Source organism: Columba livia, chromosome 3 (genome assembly GCF_036013475.1).
Source record: "Columba livia isolate bColLiv1 breed racing homer chromosome 3, bColLiv1.pat.W.v2, whole genome shotgun sequence".
Lineage (NCBI taxonomy): Eukaryota > Metazoa > Chordata > Aves > Columbiformes > Columbidae > Columba > Columba livia.
In genome coordinates this window covers 79,079,410-79,097,427 of record NC_088604.1, presented here as the reverse complement: position 1 = coordinate 79,097,427, position 18,018 = coordinate 79,079,410, and the positions used below count along the sequence as shown (strand labels likewise).

General features: G+C 37.9%; 2 protein-coding genes across 15 annotated transcripts in view; one reads left to right on the top strand and one right to left on the bottom strand.

Annotated features, from left to right (window-relative positions):
- The window catches only part of B3GALNT2 (beta-1,3-N-acetylgalactosaminyltransferase 2), a 29,084-nt gene extending 26,299 nt beyond the window's left edge, over positions 1 to 2,785 (top strand). For all 9 annotated transcript variants that reach the window (XM_065059737.1, XM_065059735.1, XM_065059733.1 and 6 more), the window contains exon 12: positions 175 to 2,785. In XM_065059737.1, the coding sequence (XP_064915809.1) occupies positions 175 to 309 (135 nt within the window). In that variant the 3' untranslated portion in view covers positions 310 to 2,785. The remainder of the gene's footprint in view (positions 1 to 174) is intronic.
- Positions 1,267 to 18,018, bottom strand: part of TBCE (tubulin folding cofactor E) — a 49,244-nt gene continuing 32,492 nt past the window's right edge. For all 6 annotated transcript variants that reach the window (XM_065059725.1, XM_065059722.1, XM_065059723.1 and 3 more), the window contains 13 exons: positions 17,147 to 17,235; positions 16,336 to 16,435; positions 13,464 to 13,566; positions 8,882 to 8,958; positions 8,532 to 8,627; positions 6,730 to 6,794; positions 6,575 to 6,639; positions 5,920 to 6,072; positions 5,049 to 5,202; positions 4,464 to 4,532; positions 3,329 to 3,388; positions 1,893 to 1,984; positions 1,267 to 1,643 (listed from right to left, as the gene is read on the bottom strand). In XM_065059725.1, coding sequence (XP_064915797.1) covers positions 1,551 to 1,643; positions 1,893 to 1,984; positions 3,329 to 3,388; positions 4,464 to 4,532; positions 5,049 to 5,202; positions 5,920 to 6,072; positions 6,575 to 6,639; positions 6,730 to 6,794; positions 8,532 to 8,627; positions 8,882 to 8,958; positions 13,464 to 13,566; positions 16,336 to 16,435; positions 17,147 to 17,235 — 1,216 coding nt within the window. In that variant the 3' untranslated portion in view covers positions 1,267 to 1,550. The remainder of the gene's footprint in view (positions 1,644 to 1,892; positions 1,985 to 3,328; positions 3,389 to 4,463; positions 4,533 to 5,048; positions 5,203 to 5,919; positions 6,073 to 6,574; positions 6,640 to 6,729; positions 6,795 to 8,531; positions 8,628 to 8,881; positions 8,959 to 13,463; positions 13,567 to 16,335; positions 16,436 to 17,146; positions 17,236 to 18,018) is intronic.

Genomic DNA, 18,018 nt, shown 5'->3' with positions numbered 1-18,018 from the left:
CTGTTCTCTGCAAAGGTCTAGCAGTTCAGAGAGGGACATACATCTCTAGTTGGTGACCTCTGCTTGCAAAGTTTGTTGCTGGAAATATTGAAAACCTGATTCTTGGAAGTAAAGACTTTTGAAGGCTAAATTCTCAATAAGAAAAAACTGTTGAAATGGTGCTCTCTCTAACAGGATAGTCTCTGGTTGTGTGAGAAGATGTGTGAGAGTGGCATGCTGTCCTCCCCCCAGTATTCTCCACAGGAACTGAGAGAGCTCTGGAGATTAAAGGAACTGTGTGGAGATCCTTGTAGATGTGAGGAAAGATGATGGACTTGCCTCAGAAAACAGGGTAGCATATCATGATCATGGAAAAGAATACATTTGGATTCATTCATTAATAATGAATATTAAGGTTATCTTTTAACGCTGAGTTTCAACTAAAGTATAACAATATTTGCACATCACTTTTGATAATTACAAGTGGACTGATACTACTCATTTTCTATAGTATAGATGTTGATCAGACAAAAACCAAAATGTTTAAGATAAAAATTTTCCTTTTTATATAAAGTCAAAGACCTACTTGTAATTAATAAATGCACATAAGAATGCCAACTAGCCTGTCTTTTGTAAATTAAAGTACTACTGATTTAACTCAGTGTAGGGCCATACCAGGATGCAGTGGGGAGCTGTGCTCAGCACCAGGGCATCCGGTAAGTCTTGCTGCAGCAGGTTCTGTGCTGGCTGAGGGGCTGCCCACATCTGTGCTGGGGCTGGGACAGCCAGGGGTAGGAGTTAGGGGTTAGGTTTGTTTAATGCTGTTGTCATTTTAGATAAAAACAATATCAAAGTTTGCTTATACCAAATCTTGAAGTACTGAAAACTTGGTCTGAGTAGGAAGGATTTCTTATAGCTAAATTAGATATGAATCCGAGGGTACACAAGTGAAAGAAAATTGAGGAACAGCGCGCTAAAGAATGTCAAATAAATAGCAATGCCTTGCAGTATGCTGAGAACTGATACTGTGGTATGTTAACGCTTTAGGGGAGAAGGTACTGTCAGATTTTGACCTTAAATAGTCTAAGGCTGTGTAGATACTTCTACAATTGCTGCTGTTTTACTTTTTTATGCTTTAAGGTCTTTGGAAGTAGGTGGAAGCAAAAGAGCAAGTAGCCTCTTTCAGCGCAGCACTAATTTTGTCCTATTATAAGCAAAGAGATCACAACTAAATTATGTACCCAGTTCAGGAAAACACATTCTCACCATTGCAACGGAAAGGCAATATAAAATTGTTCCAAAAGTTACCTTGAGTTTTATTTAATTGAAGCATTTAAGCAGTATTTGGTACCTCTCAAGTAAGACAGTTCAGCCAAAAGCAGATGCTTTCATGGACACTGATTAAATTCAGGAGCTGAAAGAATTACTGTATAGCCCTCTGGTGCCACATGTGAAGTTGACGCATCCTGTGTGTGTTCAGGCAGAGGCTGCTGTGCTGTCTGTGCGCAGTATGTAACTCTTCTGCAGTTCCAGCGTTGGCTTTTCCTTCAGTCTGCCAAGAGCATCCGTTCTTACCACCGTACTAACATGCAGTCTCCGTTTTCTATTGAGTAAAACTGCAAAGGCTTTAAGTCATTGTCTAGTTCAACTTCTTTTCCTTCCAGCTAGAATAAGAAAAGAAAAAAAATCTGATCAGACTTAAAACTGAAGTCTGTTCATGTAACCCAAATATAGATCAGGCAGCTGCAGTCAGGGAGAATCCGTCATTACAGAATGAAATTAGGTCCTAAACTACAGCGTGAAGACTGCCCTCCTTAAGTGAAAACAGTTTCATTAAGTAGTATTTTAGAACATGCTATTGACCTTTAGCAGCATGCAGTATTTTATTGTTCAGTTACCCATTTTTAACTCACTTTGGAACTTTTGTAGGACAGCTTCAGTTCTGAACCAGGAATTTTAAGTAGGCGATAGAGCAATCCTTTGACCCTCTGAATAGTCATAGACTCTGTCAAGGGGAGAGAAAGAAAAGTCATTAGAAAAGTGCTGCTACCACTGAGCTGTAGCCAAGTATTAGTGTTTCAACTATGCTTGCCCATAGCAGCAATGAAAGGCTGGCTTGCTGCTTCAGGTCTAACACTGCAATAATGTCTTTTGTACCTGAAACCATATCTGCTAATATCAATTTGAAAATGGTTTAATCTCTGGTGGTTAGGACAGGATATGCTACTATGGTTTAAGTGCTTTGATGCCATATACCAAACTAAAGTGTTACAGCTTCATAATTTACCTTTTTTTTGAGTTTGTATTTACTACATGTTAACTAAGTGACCTTTGGGACACATACGAATCAGGTTCTGACTACTTGCATCTGGCGCCTGTTCCTTGAAGTTTCCATTACCAGGAACTGGCTTTCCCAGCACAAATAAGTAAATGTCACTGTGGAACTAGTGCCATTCTTAGAAATGGTATTACATTTATTAGTCTCAAATTCCCAGCAAGAGCTGTAGAGTTGTTTATATTAGTATTACAAAGTCAGTCACATGAAGGGATATTTTTTGTAATGGATCCTGGATAAATGTAGTTCTTTCCAGAGGTGATACCTGTGTTTGCAATAGATACACTCAATATTTTGGTTGAACCTTCACTTCTTTTGAAGCTTTATCTAAAGGCACAGCAATAGTGAGTTATTCCTGTAATACCACACATTGTACTTAGACAAATATTTTTCTATCAAACATTTTTGTAAAAGCTGTATCTGATTTTATGCAACTTGTGATAATAAATGTGATTTTTATTTTAGAATAAAGCTTGAGTAAGTCTTTTCTCTCAGACTACATTCTGATATATCTTTCTAAGACATTGGGTTGATATAGAACAGAGTCTGTTCATTGTAGCCTCACTACAGGCACTAAAACTTGAAAAGACAAATTCGATACAGGTCAGAATTAGATGTTTAACTAAATGTCTTACATATCTAGACCTCAGTATTTAGAATTGCAGACTCTGGAGTTGGTTCTTCCAACTTCATGTTCTTGTTATTTGGTTAAACACATCCACCAGATTTCACACCAGTTAATGAGCCTTTCCTTGACTCAGACACATTAATCAGATGTCATAAGACAAGCATCAACTTTCAATCTTCAAGTTGGACTGAAAGTCAGTATGAAGGTCAGGAAAATAATGAGTTTTTTTCAAACCATTTCCACCTTTATCATTTCCTTATATGACAGAGACATCAAGGAAGAATCTTCAGAGGCTGAGAAAGCCAGAGCCAGCGGCCACTCTTTAAAACAGTTATTTGAAAAGGAGCTACAAATCAACTGCTTAAACAAAAGCAAAGACTTCTTACCTGGTAGCTTTTTCTCTACTGGCTTCTGTTCAGGTTTCTCGGGACACTTAATTGTCAAAGCTTAAGGAAGAACAGTGAGGCATTAGTGAAGGAAGGTTAAGCTCTGTTCTGTCAGGAGCAGAGAGTCTTTCTAGTCTGTTTTTATTACAAACTGTTTCCCCTCGCTCAGCCTGTTCCTCTGAAAAACATTAGGCTGTAGCCTGTATCTGAGCAGCTAAGGTAGCACTTAGTCATTCTCTGAAGAATTCAAAGTAATTTTATTAAAATAATCAAGTTTTCATTTGTCTTGGGTAAATTAGGGAAAATATTTAAGTGACTCCCTGCTACTTAAACAGAAATTATGCATTTTAGGTAAATACTTTTGACAAAAAAAAAGTTGTCTTTTTAAAATAACCTGCAATAGAATGGAAACTGCCTACTCAGTTTAGAGCAAGTTTTTGACCTTCAATATGTCGTAAGTACTGTACAAGCACATTTTAAAGTATTTAATAGCCTAATTCTTTTACAGAGGTTACAAGACTCATTCTTAAAAAAGGTTTCTGTTATGTCTAGCCAACTAGATTCAGTGTTCTATTTAGTTCTCTATTTAAAATGCATTGAAATGTAATGCCTTAAAATACTATTTTGCCCATGAAGTAAAAAAAAAGAAGGTTCAGTTCTGTCAACTGGGAAACAAAGCAAAGTGAATTTATAAGTCTGGGATGTAACCTAGTTTAAATATGTAGATGGCCCCAAATAGCAAAACTACCCCTATGTTTGCTTGGCTTTCCTACAGTTAAGAAGCTACTAAAAAAAAAAAAATAAAATCAGAAAATAGTGCAGTTAAAATCTCAAATGTCTTCTGTAGAGAAGCCATTCAGATTGTCAGAATGGAGCATTTGTTACCTCTAGTCTCCATTAAGTCCTAATTCAGAAACGCCTGTGGCTTGGGTAGATGGGGGGCGGGGAGGGGAGCGGGAGGAGGAGTTGGGGGGAGTAAACAGGAGCAGGTGACTGGTCAAACTCAATGATACAGTTTGGAGAAGCAGAATTACAAGCTGCAACTCTGTGACATCCTAAAGGCTTTTCAAGCTTTTGTTCTCCATAAACACACCCAGGAAACACTTAAGCTTGTAAAATATTTGTGGCCTCTTACTCAGAAGCTGATTTTTCAGAGTCGAAGGCTGTTGTTTCTTCAGTTCTCCTTCTTCAGGTGCACCATATTCTGTGTGAAGGAAAGTGCACATAGACATGAACCCTTCAAAGACTCAATGGCAGACTCAGTTCCCTCAGCAGCCTGGACACCAAGGAAAGAAAGAGGTGGGCTCCTGCCATGCCAGCTGCTGCAGACATGAGCCTTCATCAGCTGCTGGAGCATTTTGGAGGGTGCACAGGCTCAGGGGCTGGGGTGGGGCAGGTGACAGGCACAGGGAGGTGCTGCTTACCGTGCCAACTTTAAAAAAGCCCCAGGTGGAGACAGCCCCTGTGTGCTGAGCAGTGGAGATACAGGGCAGATGCCCACAGTTCTGCGGCAGCAGTGCCCAGGAGGGTGCAGTACTACACGGCTGCCCCACAGAAGCAAAAGCCATTCGCACACGGGCTTGCAATGCGTGGGCTTTCCAAAGGCAGTAGAAGCACATGGAAAAAGCATCAAGGGCAAGGGAAACTGAAGAGAGACTGAACCAGCACTACCACAATGCCAGAAATGAGGAAATGCTAATTTTACTGGACTTGCACTTACTAAGACAAAGCAACAGGTATCTGGGATGGGCAGCAAGAAATTCTTCACTTGGGTTGTTTTTCTCTGGGTTCCAATGCCCACCAGCTGCTAACCAGTCATTTCCAAATATTTTGCGATAATCAAGCTCTGCGCCTTTTCTTTCAGCAGGAAGGATCTGTACTGACAGGAATGGCACATGATATAATTAAAGAACTTTCCAGAGAAGAAAATCTAAATAATGTCACTGACTCCTTGCTCTTATCTAGGTGTTCAGTATGTTTTAATGCTACCAAGAATCTTACAAACCCTATCGCCAAGTACAGACTGATCCATATATCCAGTACATTTTAATAAGAATCTTGCAACTCCTACCTCCATGTACTGACTGATCCATAAATGAATATCTAAGCAAAGAAGTTACTGTATATGATGATGCAAAGATGCTTTTTGTAGCTATGGAACTGATGCTGCTGCTTCTCTCTTCTATGATAAACATTTGCTGAAAGTTTGGTGTAGGTAATGCTATTTTCCTACTACAGAAGGAAAATCCTCGTATTACTGTCACTGAAACAGATTCAACTGTGCTGCTTTTTCTTTCTTTATTTTTTTTTTGGCCAGAGCATGGTTTTTGTTACCAGTCCTGCAACTTCAACACAACTTGGACACTTAAAAATCGCCACCATTCCACCCCACTGAGGTAGCAGAATTCACAAGCAGGGCCAGACCTTGTAGTCCTACTAAGTGCCCCACTGACTAGATGATAACATAGTCAGCACTTTACTTTTCTTGCACCCAAACAAACAGTAACCTTAAAATAAACTGAAAACAATTCCTCAGGCGATTATTTAATGTTTTTCCTCAGACTCGTGCCATTAGTTGAAATATCACATACCTCAGACTTGTTCAAAACCTCCAGTTGACTTATCTTGGCAATAATTAGCTGTCTCAGGGTCTCTGGGTTCTTCTCTGTGTCCACGAAAGGGTTATTGTGACACTGCAGTGACCGCAAACTTGGCAGTTTATCAAGCTCATTGATAGATGACCACTGAAATGGAAGGGAACACTCTTTCGAGGAAACATAAAACACACCTAATTTCAGAACAATACACAGTAATGCTGACTTTTCCTGTACAATGGCCATGACTGAAACTATTCTTTTGGTCAGCAGAACCAAGTACTTTCACCCTGTTCACATAGCTAAGGAAAAAAACTGCACTACGTTTAACTGAAAAAAAAAACCCAAAACAAACCACAAAATGAAGCAAAAACCCCTAGGAACTACTCTGCATTTTAGGTCATCAGAAATTCAAAATTCTGCAAGAGGAATTCTGAGGTAGCAGAGGGATATGACTGGCTACCATAAACATGTTTAACTGAGATGTTTTTTAAATTTTGAAATCAAGCCTCTGTGTTGATCCAAGTACTCAACAGTTACCTCAGGATCTTACACATACAATCAAAGACATTTTTAAAAAGCAACTTGCAAGTTACTCTTAAGCAAAGACACACGCATTTACAAAATGTGAAACTATCACAATCTAACCTACCTGTGATATTTTACTGTCATTTATTGCAAGGTGCTTTAGTGAAGGAAACATTTTAGTCTTGCATCCTAGAAAAAAGAGTAAATTTACAAGACAATAGTGAAAAAATTAAATTAACAGAATTATAAAGCTATACATAAATTACTTCTTTTACATACCAAATCTAGCATCAGGAAAGTGTATGGAAGATAGTCCAGTGTTTCTAAGTATTAGTTGTTCTAATCTGAAATTTAATAGATACAAGGATTACTGTACATGGCACAGGAAGTTTTTTGTAAAGAAATACTACCTCATTTTAAAAAAAAAAATCCCAAAGATCTAAACAACTTTTGACATGATGCAAAATCACTGACAAATGAACAGCAGCTTCACAGACACTACTCACATGTCAGCAATGTTCAGGATATAAGTTTTTCAGAGAATAAGTGGCTCCTGGATTTAAATTGTGTGATTTTCCAGTGATTTTTTAAAAATAGCTTATGGCTATTTAAAATCATGGCTGCTACAGTGCAAGATAATACTTCTGCAAATTAGCAAAACTATCGTATTACCCCCCCAATTTTCCAGTCACTGTAACTGAAATGCTTAAGGAACACACACACACACACCTGCTTCCCCTGGGTGGTAACCCCAAAGCAGGGAATCAGAGCTCAGGCCTGTAACTTCCATAAAGATGCTGCTATTGAGAGAACAGCAAATCAGAAGAATCTGTGTAAAGGGTATTACCACAGACATTCTTCTGCAAAAGTGGAAATACATTTACCAATGCAGTATGGGAATGATACCATTTGTGTATGCTGTGTGTCTTTAAGCTACCCCAAAAACGCGCCACACGCTTCTACCTGTAGTGTAACAGCGGTAACCTTTCCCATAGTTAATACTCAAGAGCAGAATCACAGAATTGACTGGGTTGGAAAAGACCTCAGAGATCATCGAGTCCAACCCTTGGTCCAACTCTAGTCTGTTTACTAGATCATGGCACTAAGTGCCATGTCCAATCTCAGTTTAAAAACCTTCAGGGACGGCGAGTCCACCACCTCCCTGGGCAGGCCATTCCAGTGCCTGACCACTCTCTCTGTAAAGAATTTCTTTCTAATATCCAGCCTAAATTTCCCCTGGCAGAGTTTAAGCCCATGCCCCCTTGTCCTATTGCTAACTGCCTGGGAGAAGAGACCAATCCCCACCTGGCTATAACTTCCCTTCAGGTAGTTATAGAGAGTGATGAGGTCGCCTCTAAGCCTCCTCTTCTCTAGACTAAACAACCCCAGCTCCCTCAGCCTCTCCCCATAGGTCTTGTGCTCCAGTCCCTTCACCAGTCTTGCTGACAAGAGACAGGGAAGCATTATCACACTTTTTTTACCTCCCTCCAACAACTCTTTGTTTTGCTTTCATTACAAAGGACAAATAAGTAAGCACCATGGGTGTAAAGCACTCATGACAAGCATCCTTCACCAACGATTTTGCAGTGTCAGCCTCAGGAGCGACGCCTTCCCACAAACAGCCCAACAGCTTTCTGCAGGCTCTAAGGACCCCCAGGGTGACTGTGCAGCTACTGAAGAGCCCACATTGCACTGTTGCAGCCAGAAAACTCTTCCTAAGAAATCACTTCCATGGCTCCTTTGCTTTGCTATTCCACACAAACTCTACAGTCCTGTCATCTTGTGAATACTAATATATAAAGAACTTGGTAACATGATAAATCACTTTTGTTTCGTAAGTATGTAATGAAAACCTAATAACATACAGCTTTAAAATGTGTTACTATACAACAAAAATAAGATTATATTAAAATAACTCAATTAAATAATGCAGTTCCTCTCCTCAAGAGGGCAAAATGCCTCTATTTCAAGATTCCATAAACCTTCCATGCAACATCAATACTATCGTATTTCAGTCAACAATGACTATGGAGATGAATATCCAGGACAAAGAATTTCCAGCACATTTGTTTAGCAGCTACCTGGGGAGATGTGCTATTAGATGCAGCTGATTTCCATCCAGTAACTGGTTGTCTGAAAGGTCCAACAGCTTCAGGGTCTGCAGGACGTTATCAGGCCTGCCACATGGGGAAAAAACAAAGACACAACACTTCAAGTTATTTGTTAATGAAAACACTAGTTTTCTAAGTATATAACTGCATGCAAATAATTGTGTGCATTTATAAATGTTCTGGAGCACATCACGTGAAGTTTGCATCATTTATTTCACAGTTATGTCACGGTGATGTAAACATTACAGGAATGTAACTGTCTGCTGTGTAACTTTGCAGTCCATCAGTCACAAACGACTGACTTATGTTACTCATCTTACCTTTCTGAAAGTGTAATATTATTAGAAGTAAGGTACAATTCTTCAAGTGCTGGCCATCCTGGAGCACAAAGAAGAACCTAAGAGCAAAACTTCATTTAATATAACAAAAGATGGGAAAAATTATTCTAGAAATTATACTTTATGCAAGATTTCCTCAGCACATGTTCAGAACAAGCCAAAGCTCCCCCAAACAGAGAAGCAAGCATTAGGGAATGCCTGGCCCTCCCCTCCTTGTGCTATCTGGATCTATGAGTGCTGATGATGGCAACGGGGCTCTGCACAGTCCCGGGCCTGATGCTGGTACCTGCTGAGCCTCGGACTGTGACATCTGGGAGCTCAGTTCAGTTTCTAGATGTTCCCCATGATGGGGTGAGGAAATGGCAGTATATACTCGACTGCTAATGGTTCTGGAACTTCTGCAAATCTCATCGGGGCTGACAGACTTTTAAAATGTCTCAATTTATTGCACTTGAAGGCTTGGCTGTCATGGGACTGTGCCAGCACATGAAACCACTGAAAACCAAGGATTGCATTAAGTCAGCACCTATCCCGAAGTTTTCGAGTACTCTAAAGACAACAAATTAGTTCAAAAAGGCTTCAAGTTGAAAAAAGATACATTTGTTTTAAATCTTATGTCCTGAAATTACATAAAAATTATTTTACTCTATAAAGATTTATTTTTTGCAAACGTCCACAGCAGATAACACAACTTTTGAAAATGAACAATTACAAAGCAATACAAATTGCTGTCATAAGACCCAGTTTTGCATGGAATTGTGACAAGTGTCAAAAATTGTGCAGTTTTAGCAAACGGAGTTTTATAAGCACTGGAACTGAGTGGTTTTCTACAGATTTTTGCCTTTGAGTTCCAAATTATTTTTTTCACTGAGGTTTTTCTTGTGTGTGCTCTCCAGAGTCAAACTACTTGTGAGGGTGTGTGTGTCTTTCCTCCATCTGCATTCCTATTTTCTTGGAACTTGTAGGTAACAAATTACTTTTAAGCCCCCACCTCTTTGCAAAACGCATCTGAAATTGGCTAGCAGATTCCAAGTTTTTGAGATGGAAGAACACAGACATACACGTGCAGAGCATCATCACCTAAAGCTTGTTTTGTCAGGAGGTTACAGAGCAGTGAAGTTTAGAGATCTGGACAATCAAATTCAACTTGTTACATATATAGCTAACCGATTCTTCTGTAAGAGTCCACTAACCTAGACACCAAAAAGCCTCCTTTCATCAACTGTTCTTCATTCTCGCTGTTACAGATGTATGCAGTTACACAGCTGAATGTAGGTTTTTACTATATATATATATATGTACATATATATAAAATATATATATTATATATATATATATAATAGATACAATACAAAATATTAACACAGATCTCTTCAAGTGGCAGTATATAATTTGGGGCTCAGTGGTTTCACACACCAATATATGAAACATCATCCTGCTGTCATATCTGCAACACATGTAAACTTATAAACTCAGATATAACAACTTTTCCTGCTCCAGAGCAAGAACAGGAAACACCAATATTTCAACAAGACAGACCAAAAGAGTTTCTCTATTAGTGATGAGGAAGCCTGAAGAGAAGCCTGCAGAGCCAAGAGAAATGAGGTGCATGGTCACTACAGAGAACCTTAAGGGGATTTCCCCCCAAACGCCCTGGGTGGCGATGGATGGAATAGAAAAAACGCACAGTCAAGCATCAAAAGATTTTTCAATAGACTGACCAAATGACTAGAAAACTGCCAAAACCAAATGACAGTCACATCACAATTTTACGAAACTCAAACTGCTGAATCTTCAACTTTTGCTAAAACCAGCTTCCATACAGAAACAAAAGTTCACAGATCTGACACCAAATTAACACTCAGGAAACATCGGGGGCTGTTGTGGGTGGGGACTGGTGGGGACGTTGGGACAAATTGCCAGTGGAACAGCCACTGCTCATCAAAAAAGAGAAATGGAAATCAAAGACCTATTGCTAAAGAAACAGAGACAAGAAGAATCAATTGTCACCATGTAAGTCTATAAATGTTCCTATATTTTCAGTCTCTTTATCCCAGGAAGCAAATAATATAAACGGGGAACACACAAAGAAGCTTAACAAGAATCATCAAAGCTATGAAACAGAGAATAGCTGCTCTCAGTTACTTGCATATAACATATCAATAATTACTAAATGAAATTATCAGGCAGCAAGACAAAAAACCCAAAAAGGGTATTTTCAAATGGTTTCTTAACACAGTTAGATAAATCATGAAACAGAAAATCCACAAAGACTCATTAAGTACAGATATATGGTCTCCAGCTCAGGAAGCCCCAGAGTTGCAGATTACTTTATAATAAACTGCCATACACTTGCCCTTTGCCCAGAATTTTTCCCAACTGCTCACGACTTGCCGGTGTCAGAAACACAATCCTGCACCTCTGCTCTAACCCAGGTTTTTACTTTACTCTGTGTAATAGTAGATTATTTTATAAATGTAAGATCTCAGTTTGAAAACAGAATGACAAAGATAACACTGTGTTCTAAATGCTGAATAAGAAAAAATGTTTTTGGAGGCATACATAGGAATTCATAACTCTCACATGCTTTAATTGAATTTCTAAGTCACTGGTCTCTAACTGTAAGATATTTTACAGGACATCTTTCCCCCTTGAGGTTGTACATTATGTTCTGAACAATCAATCAACAACTATACAGTAATAAGCTCTTTCATGGATATATATTAATAGAAATCTTAGATGTATTTATATATGAATATAATACACTAATGAAAGAACTTTTGGGAAAATTGATGCATAACTGCATGAAAGTTAAGCATGCCTCTCTACTGTGAAAAATGTTTTAAAACAGAGGAACAAATAAAAAAAAACACCTGACAAGTCTTATCTTCTTTTTTAAAACTGTTACCATGTGTAGGAATATGGCATGGAGGCAAGTTATTTTGAAATGCTATTCACCATTGAATTGTTTTAATTAAAACATTTCTAGGATTTTCAGACTGTGCTGATATTCCCATTGACAATCACTGTGTTTCTCTTTTGCCTGGATCATATTATTATTTTCTATTAAAAAGATGACTTTTCAAAGTAACTCCCCATATAGCTTGAGCAGTAACATTTTCAAGTAGTTTGTTCACAGATTATTAATGTCAGGTAGGCCCCCTTATTTTTTTCCCTTCTGTCTGGCTGCCCATGAACATAAGCACAGGCTTATGTCTCCCCACTTATAAGGGAATGAATCGAGCAAATTTCATTTTTATAAAAAAGATTTCTGAACAAAAATGTCTTTACCACCCATGACGAATCATCAGCTAGAGCAGAGTTTCCAAAACAAATGCAAAAGCTTCTTGCTTTTAACCTGCGCTGACTAACCTGGGGCTTCTCCCTGAAACTCCCTTTTGGACTCGATGATCTTAAGGGACTCTTCCAACCAGAATGATTCTATGATTCTATTCTATGAAACTCAGTTACCCCAGGGAACCCTGCCCTGCCCACAGCAATGGCTCCAAGCAGCCCCTCAGCCACCCTGCTGTGGAGAAACTGGAAGCACCACAAAGCACAGATTTATTGTCATGAGCACTGAACAACATTTGAAATGCTTGTGGCCACTCAGTTCTTCCATTCACATCACCATTCATATCACTGCTGTTATGGAAGGATTATCAACTGTCCCAACATAAACCCACTGATGTTTTAAGAGTGAGTGGACACTAAACAAAAATATAGCAATGACCCTCTGCTAGCCCTGCTGTGAGAGAAGAGAATGAAGAAACTTAGTGGCTGGCAGCAAAAATCTCAAAATTCAGGTAATCTCACAATGCAGTGCATACAAAATCTGCCCCTGAGAAATCCAAACAATGGGCTGGAATTTACAAGCCATTCTAAGCAACGTGGTATGACTGAGATGTGCTTCAGAAGCCCCGTCTCTGAAAAAAAGGCCCATTGCTAACAAATCTGACAACAGCGCTTTTTTCTTAATTAGATGTCATGTTAGGGGAGAGTCATTTAAACGTTTGCATGTTTCAGCCCCTGAAAAAAAGTCAGAGCTTTGTTTATTCTGTGCTCTGTGTTGCATATAACCAGGCACCATGTATTTCAAGAACTGTCAGTATGTGCAAAGATACTAAGCCAATCTCCTGCTGATGCCAAGTGATGCAAAGCAAGTATTTCATGTCACGATACACATTCTTTCCATTTGCATTTGTTCTATTACATGCATAAAAATACAGATCAACCTTTAATAACTACAAGGAAACAAAAAGTTTTCACTCATGCAAACCTTTTGGACATGAATTTATATTATACTCCAAATGCTTTATCTTGACTTGGTAATTTACAAATGTAGATGAATGTTTCTTTTGAGACTCCTGTGCCCGTATAACTTCCTACATTATGTAGGAACCACATTAGTTAATACATAACTCATACAGTCATGCTATAGCACCTTTTTTTCAAGCGTGATTACATTTCCATAGTATAATTTAATGCATAAATGTTCCTTGTGCTTTACCTGTCTCAAAAACCTAACAATATAAATAAAAACAAAACCAGGAAAGGTTATTACCTCTGTCCATGTTATCTCAGTTTGATTAAGTGCCAGAATCCTCAATTTTGAAAATACACTGGATACAGAATTTAATGTAGATGGAAATTTAATTTTGTTTTCACTGTGTAAAAAGAATAATTATGAGAATAATTAATAATTGCATTAATTTAAGTTACTAATTTGGAATTATGTATTAAAGATAAAACAAATTCACACACAAAAGAATTAAAATGTCCCTGCCAAGGTGTCACATATTTTAAAATATTAGAAAACAACCTTCTAGTTATATTCAATCGTAATCTTTCCTCATTTATTTTTCTGCTTTGTGAATACTTATTCATCTATCTGTGGCCTCCTTCCCCCCTTCTTCTTCCCCTAAGTTTTGAATATGAAAAGAATGATTTTCATTAATATTAAATGAAACAAAGTCAGATTTGGAGCCTAAAGTCCTTAGTGTCAATTGCAAATAAAGACCCTACATGACTACTCAGACACCAGTAAAACAAAAGGATGTAAAATCTACTCCTGATAGCAAACTATCACTATAAAATAGTTTAAGGATTCTCAACTCTGTAGTCTTCAAATCAGTTTTGATTACTCACCCCCAAACAATTTTTTTTATTTTTTTCCTAAGGTCTGATCTACCTGCATATTATGATAAAAACCTCTGTAGTTATATATTTATGGGTTAAACATCCTCACTTAAACAAGCTCTTAGAGAGCTGGTGGATGGCCAGTCACTTTTATTCTTCTTTTGACATTCCTTGCACAAAAAATTCAGTTTGTAGTCATAAGCGTCAGATTCCAGCATCAATCCCATTTTGCTTTGCAATTTTATCACAAACAACTCCTGAAAACCCTTCTAGGTGAACTAATATAAATTCTCTGTATTCTCATGCATGCTGATAGTAACAAATCATGGCAACATATGCTCTAGGCAAAGTTACATTTATAAATAGTGCCCAGGTTGCAAACAGCTATTCAGTGCTAAATATTGAAGAAAATGGAACACCTACAACTATTCAAAAAATACGTTTTTCTCACATTAATTGGGGTCACGTTTTTATTAAAGTAACTGGGTATTTATTTCAATTTAGCTTAAATCTGTTTCAGTTGGTTTAGCTACATTGTGTGCACTGTTCAATGGAGGCTTTGGAGGCTGCTAATCTCAACTCAGGTCTCCAAGACTCTACAAACAAAGTCAGGCTTTGGGTTTCTGTCTTCAGTCCTGCTGCCCTGCTGCTGTCTTCAACGACTAGTACAAACTCCAAAATATCTGAACAACACTACTTAAAGCAGAGTCAGCAGCCAAGGTGTTAACTTCGACAACAAAACAAAACAAAATTGCAGCTCTAACATTAACTTCTCAAAATTAGTGGTTTAGGCTGCTACCCATTTACAAACTTTAAGCAGTTGTGTTAGTTCACACCAGAAAATTATTCTGGCATGTGCCAGCTACAGTATATAGGTGTGTACCAGAAATGTCCTTTATTTTGAGATTCTTTTGTGAATTCTTTCTTGTTTCAATGGAACTGCAGCTTTATTTAACAACATCCTCCCTTCTTGTCCAATGTCACCACTGTACAAGAGATATTCGCCTTGGTCTGTTACCATGATCCACAGTTCTTATCAGCATCATTTCAGGACAGAAACAGACTCGGTCTTGTGATACTTGAGGTTTGGTTAAAGCATTATGATTATTTTAGTTTGCTGTCAACACACTGTTGGTAAAGCACCTTTCTTAAACAAAAGTGGGCTCCTAAATAAAGACTTGTCTGTGCACTCAGAATATATCAACAACAAGAAAAACCAAAGATAAAGTCTTAAGACATTTGGAATGACTCTAAAATAAAATGAAAATATATTTACAGTTTTTCTATGCAGAAAAAAATTTCTAAAGCTCATGGAAAAAACCCAAACAGGTTTGCAAACCCAGAAGGCAAACAGACAGCTACTGCTAACCGTAACTAAAAAACGCTAAGCAAGATTTTTAGTGGTAAGGATGTGTTACTAGTGCTTTCCCAGGCAGGCTGCACACTCCTGCAGCAGTGCCACCTCAAGGTCTTGGCTTCCTCTGCAGGGCCCATCTGCCAGGTGAGTCCCCAGGTCCTGCCAGTGCCACCCAGACCCAAGTCTCCAGATGGTCTGACCCGCTGCAGGTGCCCACTGTGGGCCTGGCTCTGCTTGCTGAAGCCAGCCCCAATGCACACACGCAATGGGGATGTGTACACGTGTTACAGCGGTTCTTGCTTGGGGCAAATGAAGCTCGACAAAAAAAAGAATTGTCTTAGATGGCGCAGAAATGTGTAAGGGCATCTTATGATGCTGTAAACCTAAACTTCTATGTTTCCTCATCTCTATAAAGTACTCTAATTTTTTTTTTTACCTTTGATCTAACTGCTTAAAAGTCTACAGCACCCTGTAAAAAATCTACAATGTATTTTAATCCAGTCTCCCTCGCCAACAAGCCCATTTGCATAAAAATGATGAAAGCTGTTATGTAGAACACATTGACAAACGCCTAAATTCCTGAAAATGTTTAATGGCTGAAATCTGTATTCTGTTTTTCAGACAACTGTGATTTTTCTGATTTTACAAAACTCCAGTCAACATCTATCTGTCCCAAGCACTTCTCCAGAATTTAGTTTTACATAGATGCTAAACACCTAGGGTTCTAGTTTGTTCTTGAAAAGGGATGTCTGAAAAATACAGCACACACAAGTTGTTTAAGGACAAGACTTTTTTAAAAAGTATTTGAAAACTTAGCTCCCATTAAAATTAGTACTGAGGCACCCAGCCGCCTTTAGAAAACTGACCCCACATATAAAAGAGCCTCTTCTTTTTTGTCCCTATCCCAAATTAAAAGAAACCCAAATATTAATATTTATACCTGATATTAAGTGTTTCCAGATTTTGAACTTGAGAAGCAATAGCTGTTACTGTCTCCCAAGTTGATATCAGATTTTTTGACAGATTTATATGCCTAATACCTGAAATTTCACATTAAGAAAAATAAACTTATCTCAAATCTGAACTTCCTTTTTCAGAAAAGAGAATTAGGGTTTGGTTTTGAATCAAATAAGCAGAAATAGATCACATTTGTTTCAGCTAAGAGATACTACTGCTCAGTTACAGCAAATTTTAGTCTGATTTGTGTTATGTAAATGACATACAGTTTTATAAAAGAGCTTAACTTTAAAAGTCCTAAAATTGATTAATTTCTGTATTGACAGGAACTCTTACCAGTCCTTATAAATGAACAAATACTACCTGCTTTGTATTTCTTTAACATCACTACAACACACAGTATATTAAATACATTATTATATACTGGAAACCTCTTGTGCCTACAGCATTTTTACATATTTATGTATTTTTATGGGGTTATGTACCCTAGAGTTAAATAAATAAATAAATAAAACAATCAAACCCCCAAACATTGCTGCAGCCTTTTGAAATTGCAGTCACAGTAGCAACCTATGATGATATTTCTATTTTTATCCACAATTTCCATTCCCTCTCAAAATCTGTAGGCATCTACTTTTTAACTCTGTACACACTGCCTTAAACTTCTACATATAAACTCCAGTTCTAAATACTTTTAATAAAAGGATACAAATATCATTCATTGAAGTGAACACTTGGAATGCTAAAATATGTACTTTACTTGTGGTATCATCCAATATAGCAAAAAAGGATACTAGCACATGTTCTGCCGATTTCCTCCTCCTGCCCCGCGTGGCTCACTGCACATTCACGCACTGAGATATCTACCAGTTGGTTCAGTTGGCTGAATGAGAAAGAACATTCTGTTAAGTACTATTCAGACAGAAATGGGTATGCTAGATAAATATCTGGTTGTTGCAAATAAGTAATATCCTTTTTACACATATAATCTCCTTTAGAATTAGCAGTGTGCATGTTGCTACAGTGCAATGTCTTTCTCACTCGAAAACAGACATATCTCGCCTGTTTTTTGCCTTTACATTGCTACTACAAAATAGGTCTGGTTGAATACAACCTCCACCCTCCAAAAAAACCAACCAACCCGCACCCAACTGAAAAAAAGGGTGATAAACCAGACAAAATATAGCTATGCAAATTGGAATTTAATTCGAGGTTTCAAGTTAAACAGGTATCTTGTAATACTTTTTGCAAGAGGTTCTACGTTATTTGTGTATTCTTCATATCTCTCATAAAAAAAGATGAAAAAGAATATTTTTGAGTGCTTAGTATACTCTGGGAGACAAAGGGAGAACAGTTGTGGGATATCGGCTCAGAAGGAGACGGCCACCTACTAAACCGATACCTCGCTACTGCTGGAGGCTGCTAAAACTGCAATCTATTACACATCATTATTTCCTTTCTTACCTTTCCAGATAAACGAACATAACACAAACTGACTGAAAGACTTCTTCACTAGCAGTACAATGACTTTCTGCCTTCCCTCTCTTAGTTACAAAGTCATTACTGATACAAGTAAACAAAGATGAAATAATAGTGGATGATATTAAGAACTTATTAAAAGATACCTATTTTAAAAGGGTCATGCATGTGTATGATTTGCAATATC